Below are 17,233 nucleotides of genomic sequence, written 5' to 3' on the forward strand. Positions count from 1 at the left end.
CTTGACCAATGCAGAATGCTTTAGCAAGCCACTCTGCCTCTCATGGCTCCCATTTCCCTATGTATAAAAAGGGTGTATAAAAAGGGGTAATAACACTGACTTCTTTGTAAAATGCCGCAGTCTATCAGTAAAACTCTGGGATGTTACTCTTTTATTCTTTTCTTCCCTTACAAAAGGAAGTACAGAGACATAAATCAGCATCTCATGAAAGGTCTGTGGCCAGAAATCTCAACCTATTTTTCTAAGTGTGTCTGATATCATCAGCACAAAAGTTACATCCAGATCAGGATCTTAAAACATAAGCTATGCCGCAGACAACCTGCACTGACATTCGCTCTTCTTGCAGGTACAAGGCAAAATAATGCAAGCTTATGAAGGACAATGTAGCTAGAGCGAGGTTAAAAGCAGAGAAAAATACAAAAACAGTTCCAAGAATATGAAAAAAGTTGACAGAAACACCGGATGAAAGTAAATACATCTGGCCTCCCTCTCCAGCTTTCCATCAGAACAATAACAACAAACCACTACAATCAATCAAAGATGAAAATATCGTTACCCCATTTTGACAGACTTCCACAAGACAGCAAAGCAGTTAGCAGCAGAGCTGATAAGAGAATCCATGTTCCAGCCCCAAGTATACATTCACCTCCATTTAGCAGTCTTACAAAGGATGACAATAACTCCACCAAGTGTTACCAAAAGAACTGCAGTGCAACTTATCACCTTCTCCAAGCAACTTCTACCCTCAGCCAATGGTCAATGCTTCAGTCCACCTATCCCTCTTCAAAGGCTTGGTGAAGACAAATGAGCCTTCCAATGTGCAACGAAGCATAAAGCCATGAAAATCAAAGGGCTGCTTTTTGAGTAAATATAAGTTCCAGTCATTTTCTTTCCCACAGAGGAGATCTATAAAAATGCTTACCATAGCATATGCACAGTATTCTTTACAACTATTCCTCCCTGCTGACCGCCAGCCCCAGGGCCCGGTCTGCTTCCCCTTAAAATCAGCTTTACCACACCCTCTGATTTGTATTGGAATTCTTTCAGGAACTCTAACTAACGAGTTTTTAAATACTTGTAAACAGAGAAGATAATCCCTCTTCCTTATTCTCCACAGGAAACACCAGAAAGAATGTCATTCCACTGTTCTACAGGGGAAAAAATGATGAAAAATTAACACACACACACACACCCCCCATTACCCAACAAAGAGCCCAGCATTTTTCATACATAAACTGGCCACCCAAGACATGGCATCTCACCTGAGAATTTGGGACAGTGTCTCAAAAAGCATTCAACCCACTGAAATTAAACACCTTGAAATAACATCTCACACTGGCCTCTACGGAAACAGAGGCCCATAACCAACAGGCATATATTAATCAAAATCTGTGATACTACATTCTCAAACATAAGCATGGCTACTGGCAGTAGCACAGAAACAGACTCTAAACACTGTTACTACTGCTGAGTCTCAATTTCTCTCATTACATAAGACTAAAATAAGTGGGAACTGGCAACCTTAATGACAATGTATTTCCTTATAGTTAAAGCTTTACAAAACTTTGCACGTGATTTCTCAAAAGACAGTGGTGCAAACTAGTTGTTCGTATCATATCCCTACCAAAACTTATGAGTGGGTTGTTCACATCTTACTATAACTGGTAGCACCATGCAGCACTGAGTAAGGAATCCATCTGAACTGCTGAATAAACAAGACTTAAACACTGCACATAGTAAATGGCATTCCCCCATTTTCTGTGTCACCTGCAGTGAAAATCAGCTTCTACTTATGGCATCGTCTCCACCTTTCTTTAAAGTACAGCACCTCAGGTCACCTGGAATAAGGATTCACCCATAATCACCAGAAAATAATCCAGTAAATTAACTGCTGAAGTAACATACAAAAAAGAACTTCAACAAGTATTCCATAAAAAACAAAAACAATAAACAAAAGTCAATCAAGTTAGTGCCTTGAGTTGAGCTGAACACATACATAAAAAGTCATTAAAGCATGGTACACAGTTTTCCAGAAGAGACTACTGACCAGACCTTTGTTTAACAGTAGTAATAATTTATGTTGTGGATCTGCTATGTAGGAGTTGAAAAACAGCCTCTTCATGATAAAACAGCTTCTAATGTGTGGGAAGTTAACTGCAGGAGGTTTTCGTTTACTCCTTTACTTCAGCTCTCTAGTTCCGCACTATTTTTTCAGTACTACAAACCCAGCTCTGCCAATCCATTGTACTGAGTGCTGAAATCAACAAGGAACTTGCAATTGTTCCCAGGTTTTTGCAAGGCTGGGCTCTGGTACAGAGTTTTTGAAAACAAATACCTAAGCCTCCTTCCCCAGTATCTTCATTGAACATCACAGATTCTTCTGTCAAATAACTGTATCATTAGAAGGCAATCAAGATGGAGCTTAAAATTCTACTAGCATGTATGTTGCCACCCTTCCTCTCTCTCCCTCTCTCACCCTCCCTATTTTATTTTTTTTAGTCTCCACAGTTTTCCATTGTCAGGAGTAACGTACCTTCCAATGTCTCTGACTAAAGCTACTGGAATAATTAAATGTTTTGATTACAAAGCACCAATATACAATGTTCATTAACAACAAAAAGAGTAAAACACCAGTCTTCTCCAGTCACTGTTGTGACTTTCTGACTACTATATGATAAGCAGTCTAGAAGGTTATAATAACTTGATGTATCACTGGATTTAGTGTCTTCTTTTTCAAGTCTTTAAAAAGTATTCATGGCATTGCAAACCTAGAGCTGGGGCAGATTCAGATCTCAATGCTGATAGATGTTTGATAGTTTTATAGTAATCTCTTACTGTTAACATCATCCAAGTTCAGGTATCTTCTCAACTATTCAAAAGGAAAGTAGTAAATATAAATCAGAATGGTTCAAAACTGGATGCAGATTTGTTCATGCACATGATATCATGTATGTGCAAATTGCCCTGTTGATCTTGGTCAGTAAACAGCTGCAGTACATTTCTAAATGTCTCCCATTTTACCATGATAGGGTCAAACCCATCACTAGTCAATTAGGAGCATCTCCATTGACACTGGCTACAGCTCAAATCCATACTGGAGGAACACATGGATACTTTATGGTATTTATTGATTATATACATTTAATGAGTATCCAATAGCCCAATCCTTCAGGTCCTCCACACAAAGAAATTTCATTAAAGGCACTAGAGAAATAAGACAGTGGGCTCTGTATTGAGTTTAGTTTAGATGATGTTTCCAAATTCTTACAGGATTTAACATGTAAATTATTTCCTACAGCTAGATGTATCTAGATATAGATACATATTTATTTTTCAATAAACTTTAATATTTTCATTCTTTCTGGCCTCTCAATCATTTGAGCAATGGTGTAAAACTGCTTCTAGAATGCAGATAAATGGGTGCATACCATACATTTGCACAACCAAGTACATGAAGAGCTAGGGTTCAATCATTAGTGAAACACTAAGCATTTGGGGAGTGATCAAGAACCCAATTCAGTAAAATTTAACATCAAATCAGTATAGTTTTGGTATGATGGCTTTATGTGTTTAAAATTTTATGGGTGTCTCCAGGCTCTGCTATAGAAAGACCTAGTCTTGTTGTCATATTTGTCCAGTTGCACACGATAGGAGTTTTATTCTTGACTCAGATGAAAAGAGAATTGGGGCCTCATAACAGACAGCACCAGAACACTCCTTCCAAGAAGATGAAGCGTACTGCTGCAGTTCTTAAGAGATACAAAAAGACTAGAAGTATTCACCCAGGTTTTTCAGAGATCTTTCAGTATATTTAACACATTACAGAATGTCATATTTTACCTTTAAATTATTTAGTTAAATTGTAGACTGCAGTGACAGTCTTATCAGATGCACAAAAGGAATAATTTTGCTTCACTGAAGAACCTGCATCACAACATCATCTTTGCTCAAAAACAAAATCCTAAGCAACGTAATTGGCATTCATATAAAAAGTGTTCAAATCCTCGGAAGTCCTTGCCTGGTTTTGGAATAGCTGAACAGTATCTGAAGTATCTCCCTTCCATCCCAATTTGTATATTTTAAAAGTCACTAAATTCTTGAATGAATCATTAGAAAAACAATTCAAATGCTGTTAAACTGATTGTAATTTTGCCTCACAGGATAGATGAAAGCTTAATGTTAGCAAATGGCCAAATGCTTTCAAGATTTACATTCCATGGAGTTCAATATCAGTCAGGGAAGAATTACTAAATCAGGATGTACTTAAAGTACAGGTTTTTAGCCCAAGAATATTTTTGGTCTTTCTCAGCTGCTCGCTTTGACAGCATCCAATCCCCTTCACCTACTCACCAGTAGCCACACAACCCATCCATTTAAATTCTGAAAGCAAATTGAAAATGAAACATTTTCAAATAATTACTTGAGAACCTCTTTAATACAAATCTAAGAAGCAATGATAATTAAACTGTAATATTTCTTTTAAGGAGAAGAAAGGGGAGGGAGAAAAATTCTTACTAAAATCCATTCAAAATGCAACTTCCTCTTGAACTAACGTTCTCACTACCCCCAAAAAGAAAATAAGGGGAAATACAAATCAATCTAATTCCCAAAGAGCCTATCTACTGTATTTCACAGATTTCCTTCAGATGCACAATGCTGTTGCCACACTCAGAAAGCCTTCCATTTAGCAATCTAGCACAGACCCTAGTGAAAAAGCAGTAACTGAGAAGGCCCTCTGCAGAGGCACATGGCAAAAACAGAAGGCAGACACAGAGGATACCCAAGGCTAGATCTGAAACAGTTCACTTTTGTCTGGAGAGTAGGATCATCTCTTCAGGTTTCAGGATGCTTTGGAAGTGCACACTGCTGGGGCACATGGAATGTTCCTGCATTCATACAGGAGGGGAACCTGGCTCACAGATGTCCTACTCTCAGCTTTGTCAGCCACAAACAGACCTTTGAACTTTCTATTTATATAACAGTTTAGTGAGTTTAAGCCTCTTCCTGTATAACTGGCAGTTTGCTGGTTTTGCTGTAATGAGGCTACATGCAATACAGAATATGAAAAGACAAGAGGCTTGTTTCACTGTGAAGTCTTCACTATCCCAACTGCACAGCTACGACTGTACCACCTGCTGGTTTTATTTCCTTTTGCCAGCTTTTATTTTACATACCTCAACATGTACTTTGCTACTCAGTATTTTCTCTGCTCCCACTTTTCAAAGGATGTAGGACTTAAAAAGTATTAATACCAACAATGATAAATGAAACACACCACACATCTCTCCACCTTTGCGTTACCAAAGAGTTTTATATCCTGGGTTGGCTGGGTTTTTGTTGGGGTTTGTTGCTTCCCAGCTGCTGATTAATAGCACCTCCTTACTCTGTAAGCAGATTCAGACCTAGCCACACAGTCCCAGGACACTTCAAGATTTCATTTACTTGGTTACCACAGACAAGCATGGAAAATGATTTAAAAGATGAAATTTGATTTTTAACAGCAAGTGGTCCCCTCGGTGCACAAAGGCATTCAAGCTTTTCATTATATCCATCTCCCTTCTCTTCCCCATCATGGAATGGTTCATATTAAATGCAAGTCCAGGTGAACGTTTTCTATTCACCCAGGGTTCTCAACAGACTTTAACTTTGGACCTTTCACCTGGCCCAGAGTTTAGATTAACTGAAATTGTTTTGGGTTATGGTTTTTTGGTTGTGTTTTTTTATTTTCTGCTTCTGTCTGACAAAACATCCTTGAGGTTGACTGGAATACTTGTGGACTTATTTTATACATTTTACTCAATTTCTACCATATAAAATTTAAAACATTCATGATGGTCAACAAAACCCCTAATTCTTGCACTGTTGCAATCTCACCTACTGACTGAGAACTATGGGGCTGACTGCAGTTCCTGCCAAGACAAAGCTCCCACTACCCCACTACCCCAAACTGCAGTGCATGCTGCAACTTGGATAGTTCTTGACAGAATACCCATCAAGAACAGACAGATAATCACAGAATCGTATAGATAAGTACCTTTCCTCCCATCACTCCAAAACTTTTTGAGAGTCACCTCCTCACGTACACCGGGAGTGTTATCTTTAAACCTTTTCATTGGATAAAAAAAGCTGCAGTCAAGCTATAAATGTTTTTCACACAAGTTTCTCAGGCTCGCTAGGTTTGCGTTGTATGTGGATAACACATATGGACTCCCCCACATGCTGTAGGCCTGAGCTTGCCTGCCTGGTGATTGCAGCACAGATTACCACAAATTTTGTGTTGGCAAGCAGTGCAGAAGAAGGGTTCTAATTGCCTTATGAACGTTTATAAAACACCCTTTACAAAGGCCAGTCTGCAGACAAAAGCACCAAAGACTGTTGCAAAATACGAAGCACAAATTCACACAAAATGCTAAATGCACTTACTTGTAAGCATTATACAGTGACCAAACCACACTGAATACAGACAAAAATAAATCAGTTTTGATGGCAAGCATGCCTATTGCTGGATGTGAAGAAATGATGCATGTACACATATATTACATATATTAACACACATTTGCAGATAAACGAGCTAAGTTCCTCTCTCCTTAAGAATGAAATGACTTGTCTGAGACATAAATCTTTATACGTACAATAAAATACATGTAATGTTTTCATATACATGTAGATTAAGTACCAATACTCTATATAAATGTGCACATGTATATACCAATTGGATTATTAAAGGCTAAATCCAACTTGATCTCTACAATAGTAATCCGACAGTATGTGAATGCCCGTGCCTTACAGAGTTTGTGTAGATATCAAAACAATTTGCAACAGCCAAAAAGTAGAACGTTTTTTGCCTCACAAACCCTAAAAATATATATATGTACCCACAAATTTCATTGTAAGAAACCAAGATAATTTTATTTATAGAATGAGTGATGATACATTAATATCTTACACAAAAACAGAGGCATGGGAGTTCCCTTCTTTCTGTGCACATCTCTAAATCCACATAAAACCACTGTCAAATGAAAGCAAGTTATTAAGCAAACATTAAATCTCAATACCTATAATGTGCTCAGTATTTGAACTACACCCACATATTGGGTTGTAACAGCTTCTATTAAATTAATGATGTTACCCACACTATAAATTAGGGAAATTGTATGCAAATATTATTTGAGTAGTTATACAGTGGTTATCGGTTGTCTGCAAAATAAATCAGTGGAGCAGAGTGAAGATCATGGTAGAGGCATAATATTTAATTGAGCATTAATTTTATCGTGATTATTACTTCCAAATAACAACAGCATGTTAAAACAGATGCAGTAAGATAGTTTATGCAGAGCTGATAAAACATGCTTCAGATCCAAAACGCCTGCTTCCAGATTAATAATGATACGGTGTAATTTACGGTTCTCAGGATTTACTCCAAACTGCTATAAAACAGAACATGACAGATATTTGGTTCTGATTATGCTGGATTTGCAACCATAGCAGCGACACTGTGCTTGGCTAAATGATAGTTATTTACTAAATATGTGATCTCTTTCCTAGACATACTTCCATATTGCCAGCAAAGTAAAGTAAATCCTCTGCAAAACACGAGGTCCAAATGCACACGCATACACCAGTGCAAGTCCAGGATCACAAAATGCAGTATTTTGTTTGCTTTCTTGGCATAACACACGCTGCCCAAAAGCACTTAACAAAGCAGAAACCAACCACTGAATTTAACTGTGCATAGTTCAAAAATGATCACTACGTTTGCTATATTGAAAAGAAAGGACCAATAAAGTATATTCATAAACTCATTAACCAGCTGGTAAAGCTGGTTTAAATAATAATAATAATAATAATAATATAAAATATATATTTTTAAAAATAGCTGCCTAAATACCGACCCAAAATAGCAACTTTCCCACTCGTCCCCCGTCGGAAATTCCCCAACATCTTGTTACTTCAGTAACAAGTTTACACCGCGCTGTACCAGATGCAGCGACCCTTCTAAGGTGCACGCTCACTGACAGAGCAACTCAGCACCGACGTCCTGCCCCAAGAAGAGAAACGAGAAGAGGGGAAAAAAAAATACAGGAAGAGAGAAGAAGAAAGAAAGAAAAGAAAGAAAGAAAGAAAGAAAGGGAAAAAAAAAAAAAAAAAAGGCAAGGAAAAAAAAAAAAGGCAAAGAAAGAAAAACAAAAGACTCAGAGAAAGAAAAAGACTCAGATCTTCCCACTTCCAAAACTAACTTCAATAACGCTTTCTCCTGAAAGGGAACCAGCAAAACCAACGAGAGAAACCCCCGCGCTGAGCTGGGCTGCCAGTTCAACTGCGCGGCACAGCAAAACTACAGTAACGTTTTCCCCCAGCGAAAGCAACATTGTCACTGACAGCAGTAAACACAACGTGAACGGAGCCGCGATCTCGGCGAAAAACCATCGCCTCTCCTCACCGCGACCCTTCTCCGAGCGGGGGTTCGCTGCCTCCGCCGCTCGCAGCCGGCACGCCGGCACATGTCAGCGCCCCCCGCCTCTCCCCCCTCCGGCCAACTTTGCCTCCCGCAGCCGCGCAGCTCGGGCCGATCCCGCCGGCCGCAGCCGGCAGCGCGGAGCCGGGTGCTCCGCGGCGGACACCGGCCCCTTCGCCCCTCAACAAAGGCTAAGGCACCGGAGGAGCGAGCAGGGAAAAGAGGAAGGAGGCAGCTGTTAGGAGGAGAGGGGTGGAGAGGTAAGGGCGGGTTGGGGGGAGGATGAGGGTTCGACGGAGAACCACAAAACCAAAAAATAAAATAATAATTAAAAAAAAAAAAAAAAAGCCACCTACCACTGCTGCTCTAAGTCCCAGTCCCTGAAAAAGTCGAATAGGTCCATAACGATCTGGTGCGGAGACTCGAAGAAGTGGTACCCTCTCCCTGCGCCGAGCCGAGGCGGCGCTCCACGGGCAGCCCGGCCGGCACGGGCTGCGGCGGCCCCGGCGGCCGCCGCGGAGCAGCGCGGAGCCGCCCGGGGCTCGCGGTGCGCCGCCGCCGCCGCCCGCCGCCAGCAGCGCGGCGCGGCTGCTGCCTGGCTGGGAGAGGCGGGCACAGCGGCGGCGGCGGCCCTGGCGCGCGCACACACATACACATACACATACACGCACACACTCACACCGCGAGGGGAGGAGCCGGGGAGGTCCGAAGCCGCGGCATGGAACCGCCGAGGCAGCAGAGCCGGGATCTGGCGGAGCTTGGCATCCCCCGGCCGGGATTGCGCAGGGAAGTTTGGCGGAAAAGGGCGAGCAGAGCCGGTTCACGCCTCGGGCTAATTCACGAGTGGTCCTGGCGAGGCTTGGAGGAGGGAGAAGGAAGGAAAAATATGAAATGGGCAACTCTGGTTTCGCTGGCAAAGCCAACTCCTGAGAGAAACCGAAGTGGTCTGATGAAACGCGTCCCCAACTGGGTTGCGAGGGGACAGTCCCGGTTGCCGAGCAGTCAATGCCCGGACGAGGCCGGGAAGGGCAGATGCCGGTCCGCACAACAGAGGTAGCACGGCACCAGGTGCACCCCCCGGGGTCTCTGTCTGCCCCCCACGTGAGGAACTGGGAAAGCAGCTGGCCAGGCCCGTTCATTCTCCACATCAGTTTATATCTTTCTGGACCCTTGCATTCTGCTTATGTGCTTTTGCATCTCTCGCCCTTCTAAGCAGTAACCAATATTTTACCATTTTCCACATGGATTTTTCTCCATTTCCTAAGATTCCAAATACATATCTGCCCAGAGCAAACTACTGTGCTGTTAATGGTATTGCAAAGATGAGACAAAAGCTCTGCTAATTCTGACCTCTGGACCAGCCCATCCTGGCCATCTCATGCACCAGCAAGTCTTAGACTCAGTGCTGGGCAGAGCCACAGCTACCCCATGTTTGATGGGGTCCAACCTCCACAGCCAAAGCTCCTGAAGCCAGGCACAGCCACCTCAGAGAACAGGCTCCAACAAGACCTGCAACTAGGGTGTCTTTATGGGCTTCATGAGAGCTAGGAAACAAACCCAAGGAAGTCAGTCGTGTCAGGGGCAGATCATCCAGTGCAGCCGAAGAGTTTTGCTTTCCTAAGGCATTGCCCAATGCTGTACTGCATTAAACAAGATTTCTGAGGAAAAACTCTGAAACCATTGTCAGTGGAAATCAAACACGATGAAGACTTCCTAATCTGAACTCAGACTACAAGATCCCCATTTGCACTGTGCATCCCACAGGCCCCAGGAGAAGAAGCTCTGGCAAAGCCAAACCACCAGCAGCCTGCAAAAGCAACGCTCCAGCTTCACTCCTGTCCCCGGTGCAGGCAGGTAGGTGCTACAGCATTTCCTTTCTGACACCTGTTTTCTCCACAAACAGGATCACATTTTGTCATCCTTCTTGGTTTGTAAAGCCCTGATCAAATATCAGGGTTTGTGGCCAGTGATGCCATATCTCCAAAATTGTCTCCAGAAACAGACACAGAGGATTTTTTTAAAAAACATTATTATTAATAAAGATGTAATCACAGATTCGTTTGAGTTGGAAGGAAACTTTGAAGGCCAGCAGAGCTAAATGACTGGCTGCACATATCACCCAAGGTATCCTGAATGCTGCTGCAGACACTGGGTGAGCCAGGACCAGGGCCATGCTGGGGCTGGACACACTGTCTGCTGCCACAGGGCAAATGGGGGAGACCCTGGTCCCAGTTCCCTGGGAGGCAGCACATTGAGCCACCCAAGGCCGTGCTTGGTCTCGTGCAACCTTGGCATGCACCACCAAGCTCATCATTTGCTAGGGCTCACATCCTTACCTAAGGTTTTGTAGCACATGCTATGTACATGTGCCTGCAGAGTGCTGTGCTCCAAAGACAGTGTTTTGCCTGGGCTGCAACCACTACACAACGTTGTCCTCACTCCTGCAGATGGAGTAGCAGAACTGTGGCCTCAGTGCATGAAGGGAACACCGGCCAGCTGTCAGTGGTCAAAAGCAAGAGGTAGCTGAACCGAACCCTTGTGATACAGCACGTAAATCCTTTCTGCTCAAAACACTCCAGTTGATCCAACAAAAACCTATTTTTCACACAGCAACAAAAATGAAATCACAGTTTTCTATCCAGAAAATGTTAATGGAAAATTCGTGCCCAGCTATGCTGTTGAATACAGATTGGGGATATTTGGATTTCTGAGGAAAGGAAGGTCAAGTCATTTTCACAGTGTGAAAAATGAAGCTAACAGAGTTCATATTTCTCTGTGAAGCAATGATTGATTTTTCTTTCTGTGTCTCATTCATACTGCACTAAACATGTATATGGAACAAACTTATAACATTTCAGATAAAGTGCACAGATTACATTAATACATTGAAAATTAAGTTATCATTAGCATCTACTTGACGGCAGCACAAGAACTCTTAGCCCTACTCGATGAGAACAGGCTCTTGGCATGGATGCATAAATTTGTCGTATCCTAAAGCTGCTGTGGTAGAAGAACAGTCACCATTGAGATGTGCATGTATAAAGTAAGACCCCATAATACACAGCTGCTATGACTGAATTTCCCATTTGGAAGCACACAACAATTGTTGATACTGAAAGTATGTTGTTACTCAGTTTCAAGAGCACATATGTAGGTATTATTTATTTCCCTGCCACTTTAATTGGATTTATCATTTCTGTGCTGCCTGAGTGATTTATTTAACCATGCAGAGCTATTCTCTTATTATCATTGCTACTTTTATTTAATGAAACGAGAATAATTTAATACAATAATCACATCTGAAAATACATTGATAATGTTTGCTCACTGTGCGAAGGAGGAGCATTTTCATGTCCTGCTGAATAAACCCTTCAGTACTGCAGTGCTTGGATGCTGGCACTGGGTGACCCCACCTTATGGAGGCACAGCTTCACCATGATAACTTGGCACTCTCAGAAAAGAGTAAAGGGGGTAGAAAGTCTATAATGATGAGATTCCTGTTTACTACTATCATTCTACACATGAGACAGACAACTCTTAAAGCACTTAGAACAGTCTAAACTTTCACAACTAGCCAAGGCAGGGTGTATTGGAAAGGTATGAGAAAGTCACTATTCAGAAATAAGTCACCAAAAAGTTCTGTTGAAAAATAGATGCAAATCAATTGTGAAAAGCAAGAGAGATGGTGGCAGAACTGAGAATATGGACAATACCAGTTGTTGGAAGTGCAAAGGCTTTATTGGGGAGAAAGCCCAAACCAACCAATCAAAACAATGGGCCTCTCAAATAGACATTTGAAAAAGACCATCACAACTGAATCCTTTCTTCCCTTCTCTTTTATTTTTCTTAATGTAGGGTTTTTTTGTTTGTTTGTTTGTTTGTTTGTTTTTACCTATACACTGTTGTGCAGGTTTTAAAGCAGCTTCTCCCAAGATTTAAGGAATATCATTTAATTTTGTGCCTACCAGCAGAATGGAAACAATAGACTGAAGCAAGCAACTAAGCAGGATGCTGTCTGTATGCTGTCCCTTCCTTTAACCAAACCCACTGCTTATAACCTTGTCACGGCCCTTGCCATCTCCTAGCCTGGCACTCAGAAGCAATTATTGTAATAGTCTTTTAACCAATTTCATGACAATATGTTCCCCACGAGTGGAACCAAAACTAAAACAAAGCATAAAACTAAACTACCAAACCGACACTTTGGAATGCAAACACAGACAGTGGATTGAAATGCAAAGACACGGTAAAAAGACTTTTCAAATCAAGTTCCCTTCTTTCTGCCATGTTGCTTCCAAAAGACAGAAGCACTTTACAGCAATGATGTCTATATATATGTCTATATATAAGCTGCTGAAATATTGTTTTGTCTTCAGTGGTTTTTATGATGATATTCACTAAAGCACTTCACAGAAATATAAGACTGTGCAAAGCTTTCCTTTTTATGAGGGAAACTAGAAGAATAATATATATTGCAGAGAGCATTACCATGGAGGTGGAATAGGACACAGGAAAAGTTGTTCTCCAGTTCCCCTTCCTTTCCACCCTTTTCTTCTGTTATTCTGATAAGATGGCTCCATTGTATTCATACACTACAACCTCAATTATCTGGTCACTACTTTAGAAAAGTAGGCTTTTCTGTCTTCTGCCAACATTGGAACATGATATCTCCATCAAATACATTGTTTGAGAGCAAAATCTGTAGCTGTTCAGGGTTGACTATAAGGAAGCAACGTAACACAGCAGCAATTTGAGAATTCATTTAGGTGTCCGGTACCAAATAAACAAAGCAATTTGATGTTGAATGCGATGCGTTAGAAAAGGTAGATAATGTCTATATCCATCACATATTCCATGAACACAGTGAAGAGGCCAGACAAAACTGAAATTTGCCTAAGGAGAGACTTTCTCCCTAAAAGGAAGCCAATGAATACTGACAGTGTTTCTAGTACAAAGCATTAATGAAATTATGCCAACTAAACTGCACAATCAATGTGTTTTTGCAAATGCACACCCAGCTGGAGGCATTTGGAGTCATTGTTCACAAGTTTTATCAGTTTCATAGGATTTTAGCACTGTTTTTTCTGGAACCTGAGGGAGTTAGCCTGAAATGACTCTCAAGACTTCTTCCTGGCTGCCCTTCAAGAAGCTTTTGCTTTCTATGGGCAGACATGGCTAGTCCTTCAGGCTCACAGGTCATTAATGGATAGCTTCTATAAAGTTCTTACATTCTAGTTTGCTGTGGTGTAAAACATAGAATATGCCTTTACAATGCCAGTCCACACTTCCATTTGAAAAAAAAAACAAAACAGAGCAGTGCATTCAAGGCTGTGGATTTGGGTGTCCTGTCCCACATCCACAAGAAACAGGAAACCAATTTTCTGCAGGAAACAGAAGCTGATTTTAACTTGAGAAACAGATAGTTGTGGCCAGCTAACAGATGACAAGAAAGAAACCTCAGTGTCCATATGAGCCCTGGAAGACCAGTAGAAACAGATGCTTCGCTGGCATCTGCCATGGTTTATCAAAGGCCTTTGGGAGGCCTTGGAAGGATTCTGCTGAATACAGTGCAAGACCATTGCAGCAATTTCTTTTCATTCAAGAGATGAATGTCAGGCATATTTATTTCATAAAGTGAGAACCAGTATCCCAAACAAATAGCCAGAATGAGCATTATCCTGCCTTTTTCCTGGCAACCAACTTAAATGACCGTGTCTTGCTTTTCTGGGAAACCTGCCAGGTGAGCTTTGAAAGGACTGTAGTGCTAATAGCAAAGTCTAGAGGGTTCACTCAGCTTGCTAACTGGAGATCTGCTAAAAGAATCAGGAGACAGAGGCCTTCATCCTACACAAGAGGATAGGGCAGGAGCGAAACACTATCAACAGGGAGAAACTGAGAGGGCTATTAAACTCACTGAGGCATGGACTGTCTTTTATTATGTGTTTGTACAGTTCTAGCATGGAGTCACCACAGAGCAAAGTCTTGGAAAGTGATTAAATGACTTACACTCCTAAAAATCTATTTCCAGGAGAGAGTAGTATAACTTCTGTTTGCTTCTATCCTCTTCTATCCTTGTGCCTGGGCTGCTATTCCAGTGCCTCTTTCTTTTCTTTTTTTTTTTTTTTCTTTTTCTTTTTTTTTTTCCTTATTGCTTATCTGGTTCATTTATGGGATTCTGCACCCCATGAAGTCATCTCCACATCTAGAAAAGTCAGATGGCAACAAATAATGCTATAGCACTGTCTGATGTCATCACATCTACTGAAAGTAAAGTTTTTCAGGGAAAAAAAAAAGTGAGTAACTGAACTGGATTCTTAAATCAGAATAAATCCAAGCTACATAATGAAGAGCTGCCAAGTGAAAAATTTGCTACTGTGACTTACATATTGAACTAATTTAAATTATTTAAATTATATTAAAACATATTTTAGAATGCCACTCTATCATTGTAGAAAAATAGTCCTAAAAGAGTCAGCAATCATCCTTGTGAGGATATTAATATAAATGTCTCTATTATATAGTATAGGTTTTTAGCAGTTTTGTCTGTAAGGAAAACACTGATATTGACAGGGAAGAGAATTTCACTTTCTGAATGAAAAAGCAGCACTTGGCAAGGAGTTTACCACCAGAATAGCATTTATGTAAATCTATTGAGAAGATTATAGCTGGTCTTCTTGACATTATTCTTCCATAAAATGGCAGAAATATTAGAAACCTAACTGGACTATACTTAAATAACGAAACATCAAATGGCAACTATACAATGAGCTACACTGAGGGGACACCTGAAGCTCCCCTCGCCCATGTTAGAAATAGAAACTTCTTTGATGTGCTTGTTACAGATTTCAGTTTAAAACCCCATAAGAGTTGACCTAACAGCTTGTGGACTCTTAATTTTAAAGGCTCAGAAATTACAATTGAGGCCAATGACACATCATTTTCATGAACAGAAATATGGAATACTCATAAAATGCCACATTTTTATTTTCATAGAGGTAGAATTGCAAGATTGCATCATTGAACCCAGCTACAAGTGGAAGTCACCATGTCAGTAGTCAAGTTCATACATTTATAGTTCATGAAGATTTAGCTATCTGATAGACATAATGAAGAAGGAAATCAGTCAAAAGCAGAACAGTCTAAGGATACTGAAACATAGAATGAGATCTATCACCCCAGCTGCAACTTTAAAACTGGATGACAGATCAGATGTAAGCAGAAAAGAGTCAACCACAGATCAGTGTAATCGGGTGACTGATTATTTGCCTGAGAAAATTAGTAACCTATGCATAGAGAGATTTCTTTTTGGATTACAGTGACAAATGCTTGTTGATCTCTCCAAGACTTGCGTGCATTTGCTGATGATTCATTCAACAGGCCTTTGAAGAGAAAGATTTTCTGAAGTAGGCGCTTGATATTATATTGTCATTTTAGGAGAAAAAATGAAAACAGCTCCCTTAGTCTTGGCTTGTGCATTTAAAAATGTAATTTTAAGTATAGACATTTTAAAATCTGGGCAAAAGCCCAAAAGAAATGTGATACAGTAAGCAGACGCAAGTAAATAAAATAAATAAAACAAAGCATGCCTAGCTTGGGACAACTGCTGTTGTTTTCTGCATGTTATTTAAAAATAACTTTACATAGTCTTTCTGATGAAAGTACTTACACCTCTCCTGTTTTACAGAATAGCAAGGCTGTGAAGTAGCAACATCATTTTAGTGGTCTGCTCAGTCCTTCAATTTCTGAATTCCAGTTTTATCATGTGCAGTTTGTGACCACTGACTTCACTTTTCTTGGTCAGAATACATGTATGCTTTATTAGAGTACTTTGAGCGCAGTCATAGTATTAAATGATAGATACCTATTTGAAGAAAGAACAAGTTTGAGTCATTTAATCCACGTCATACACTGTGTTTGTAAAAATTTAAACATTGTTTTGAGAGGTAAAATATGTACCAGTCCAGTGATGTCTATCATTACTCATTTTTCATACTCTGAATGTGATTATTCATTACTCAAAAATGACATAGTTAAATGCTATGTCTTGCTAAAATATTGATCATAATATGTAGGGGTATATAATTTATCTGAATCAAGTGAAGTATGTTTTCCTCAGTGAGATGATGAAAGCTTGACTCATTACAGTATTATTTCTACTGAAGTTTCCACCATTAGTTAATTTAATGACTCTGTGAACATTTTAATTGGGAAGATCCCTGGGTAAAAGGCTCATTCAAGACAAATGAATGGGTTTACATTTGGGAAAGGGAGAAATGCGCAGTCATCTGTGCTCAGACTTGGAGCTCAGGCAGAAGACAGAGAAACAGATGACAATGAAAAAACACAGATCAGGAAGTCCATAACAAAGTCTGTATCTCCTTTTATGGAAATATTCAAGACCCAACTGGACACCTATCTGTGCAACCTGGTGTAGGGAACCTGCTTTGGCAGGGGAGTTGGACTCAATGATAGAAGGATGTCTCTTCCAATCCCTACAACTCTGTGATTTTGTGAATAATAGAAGAGGGGAGGTGATTCATTACAAACTAGGAATCACGAAAGCATATAACTTGCTGGGGAGGTTACCTGGGCTGACAGCCTGGTATCCAAATATCTGAACTTAAATTGTTCTCACTCTCACCCAAATTTTCACTGAGAATACTGGAAAACTACACCGACCTCTGAGAATCAAGCTTCATAAGCAAAGATATATGTTGATATTATGAGCCTCTGTTCCATAAAAGAGCACGAGTTAACAGGCCTATACCACCACCTACC

At 40.6% G+C, this 17,233-nt stretch overlaps 1 protein-coding gene across 1 annotated transcript in view; it reads right to left on the reverse strand.

Annotated features, from left to right (window-relative positions):
* AFF2 (AF4/FMR2 family member 2) overlaps positions 1-8,972 on the reverse strand; it is a 344,011-nt gene extending 335,039 nt beyond the window's left edge. The window contains exon 1 of the mRNA XM_015860794.2: positions 8,812-8,972. Within this exon, the coding sequence (XP_015716280.2) occupies positions 8,812-8,858 (47 nt within the window). The 5' untranslated portion in view covers positions 8,859-8,972. The remainder of the gene's footprint in view (positions 1-8,811) is intronic.
* Between the last annotated feature and the right edge of the window lie 8,261 nt (positions 8,973-17,233).

This window comes from Coturnix japonica, chromosome 4 (assembly GCF_001577835.2).
Source record: "Coturnix japonica isolate 7356 chromosome 4, Coturnix japonica 2.1, whole genome shotgun sequence".
Classification (NCBI taxonomy): domain Eukaryota; kingdom Metazoa; phylum Chordata; class Aves; order Galliformes; family Phasianidae; genus Coturnix; species Coturnix japonica.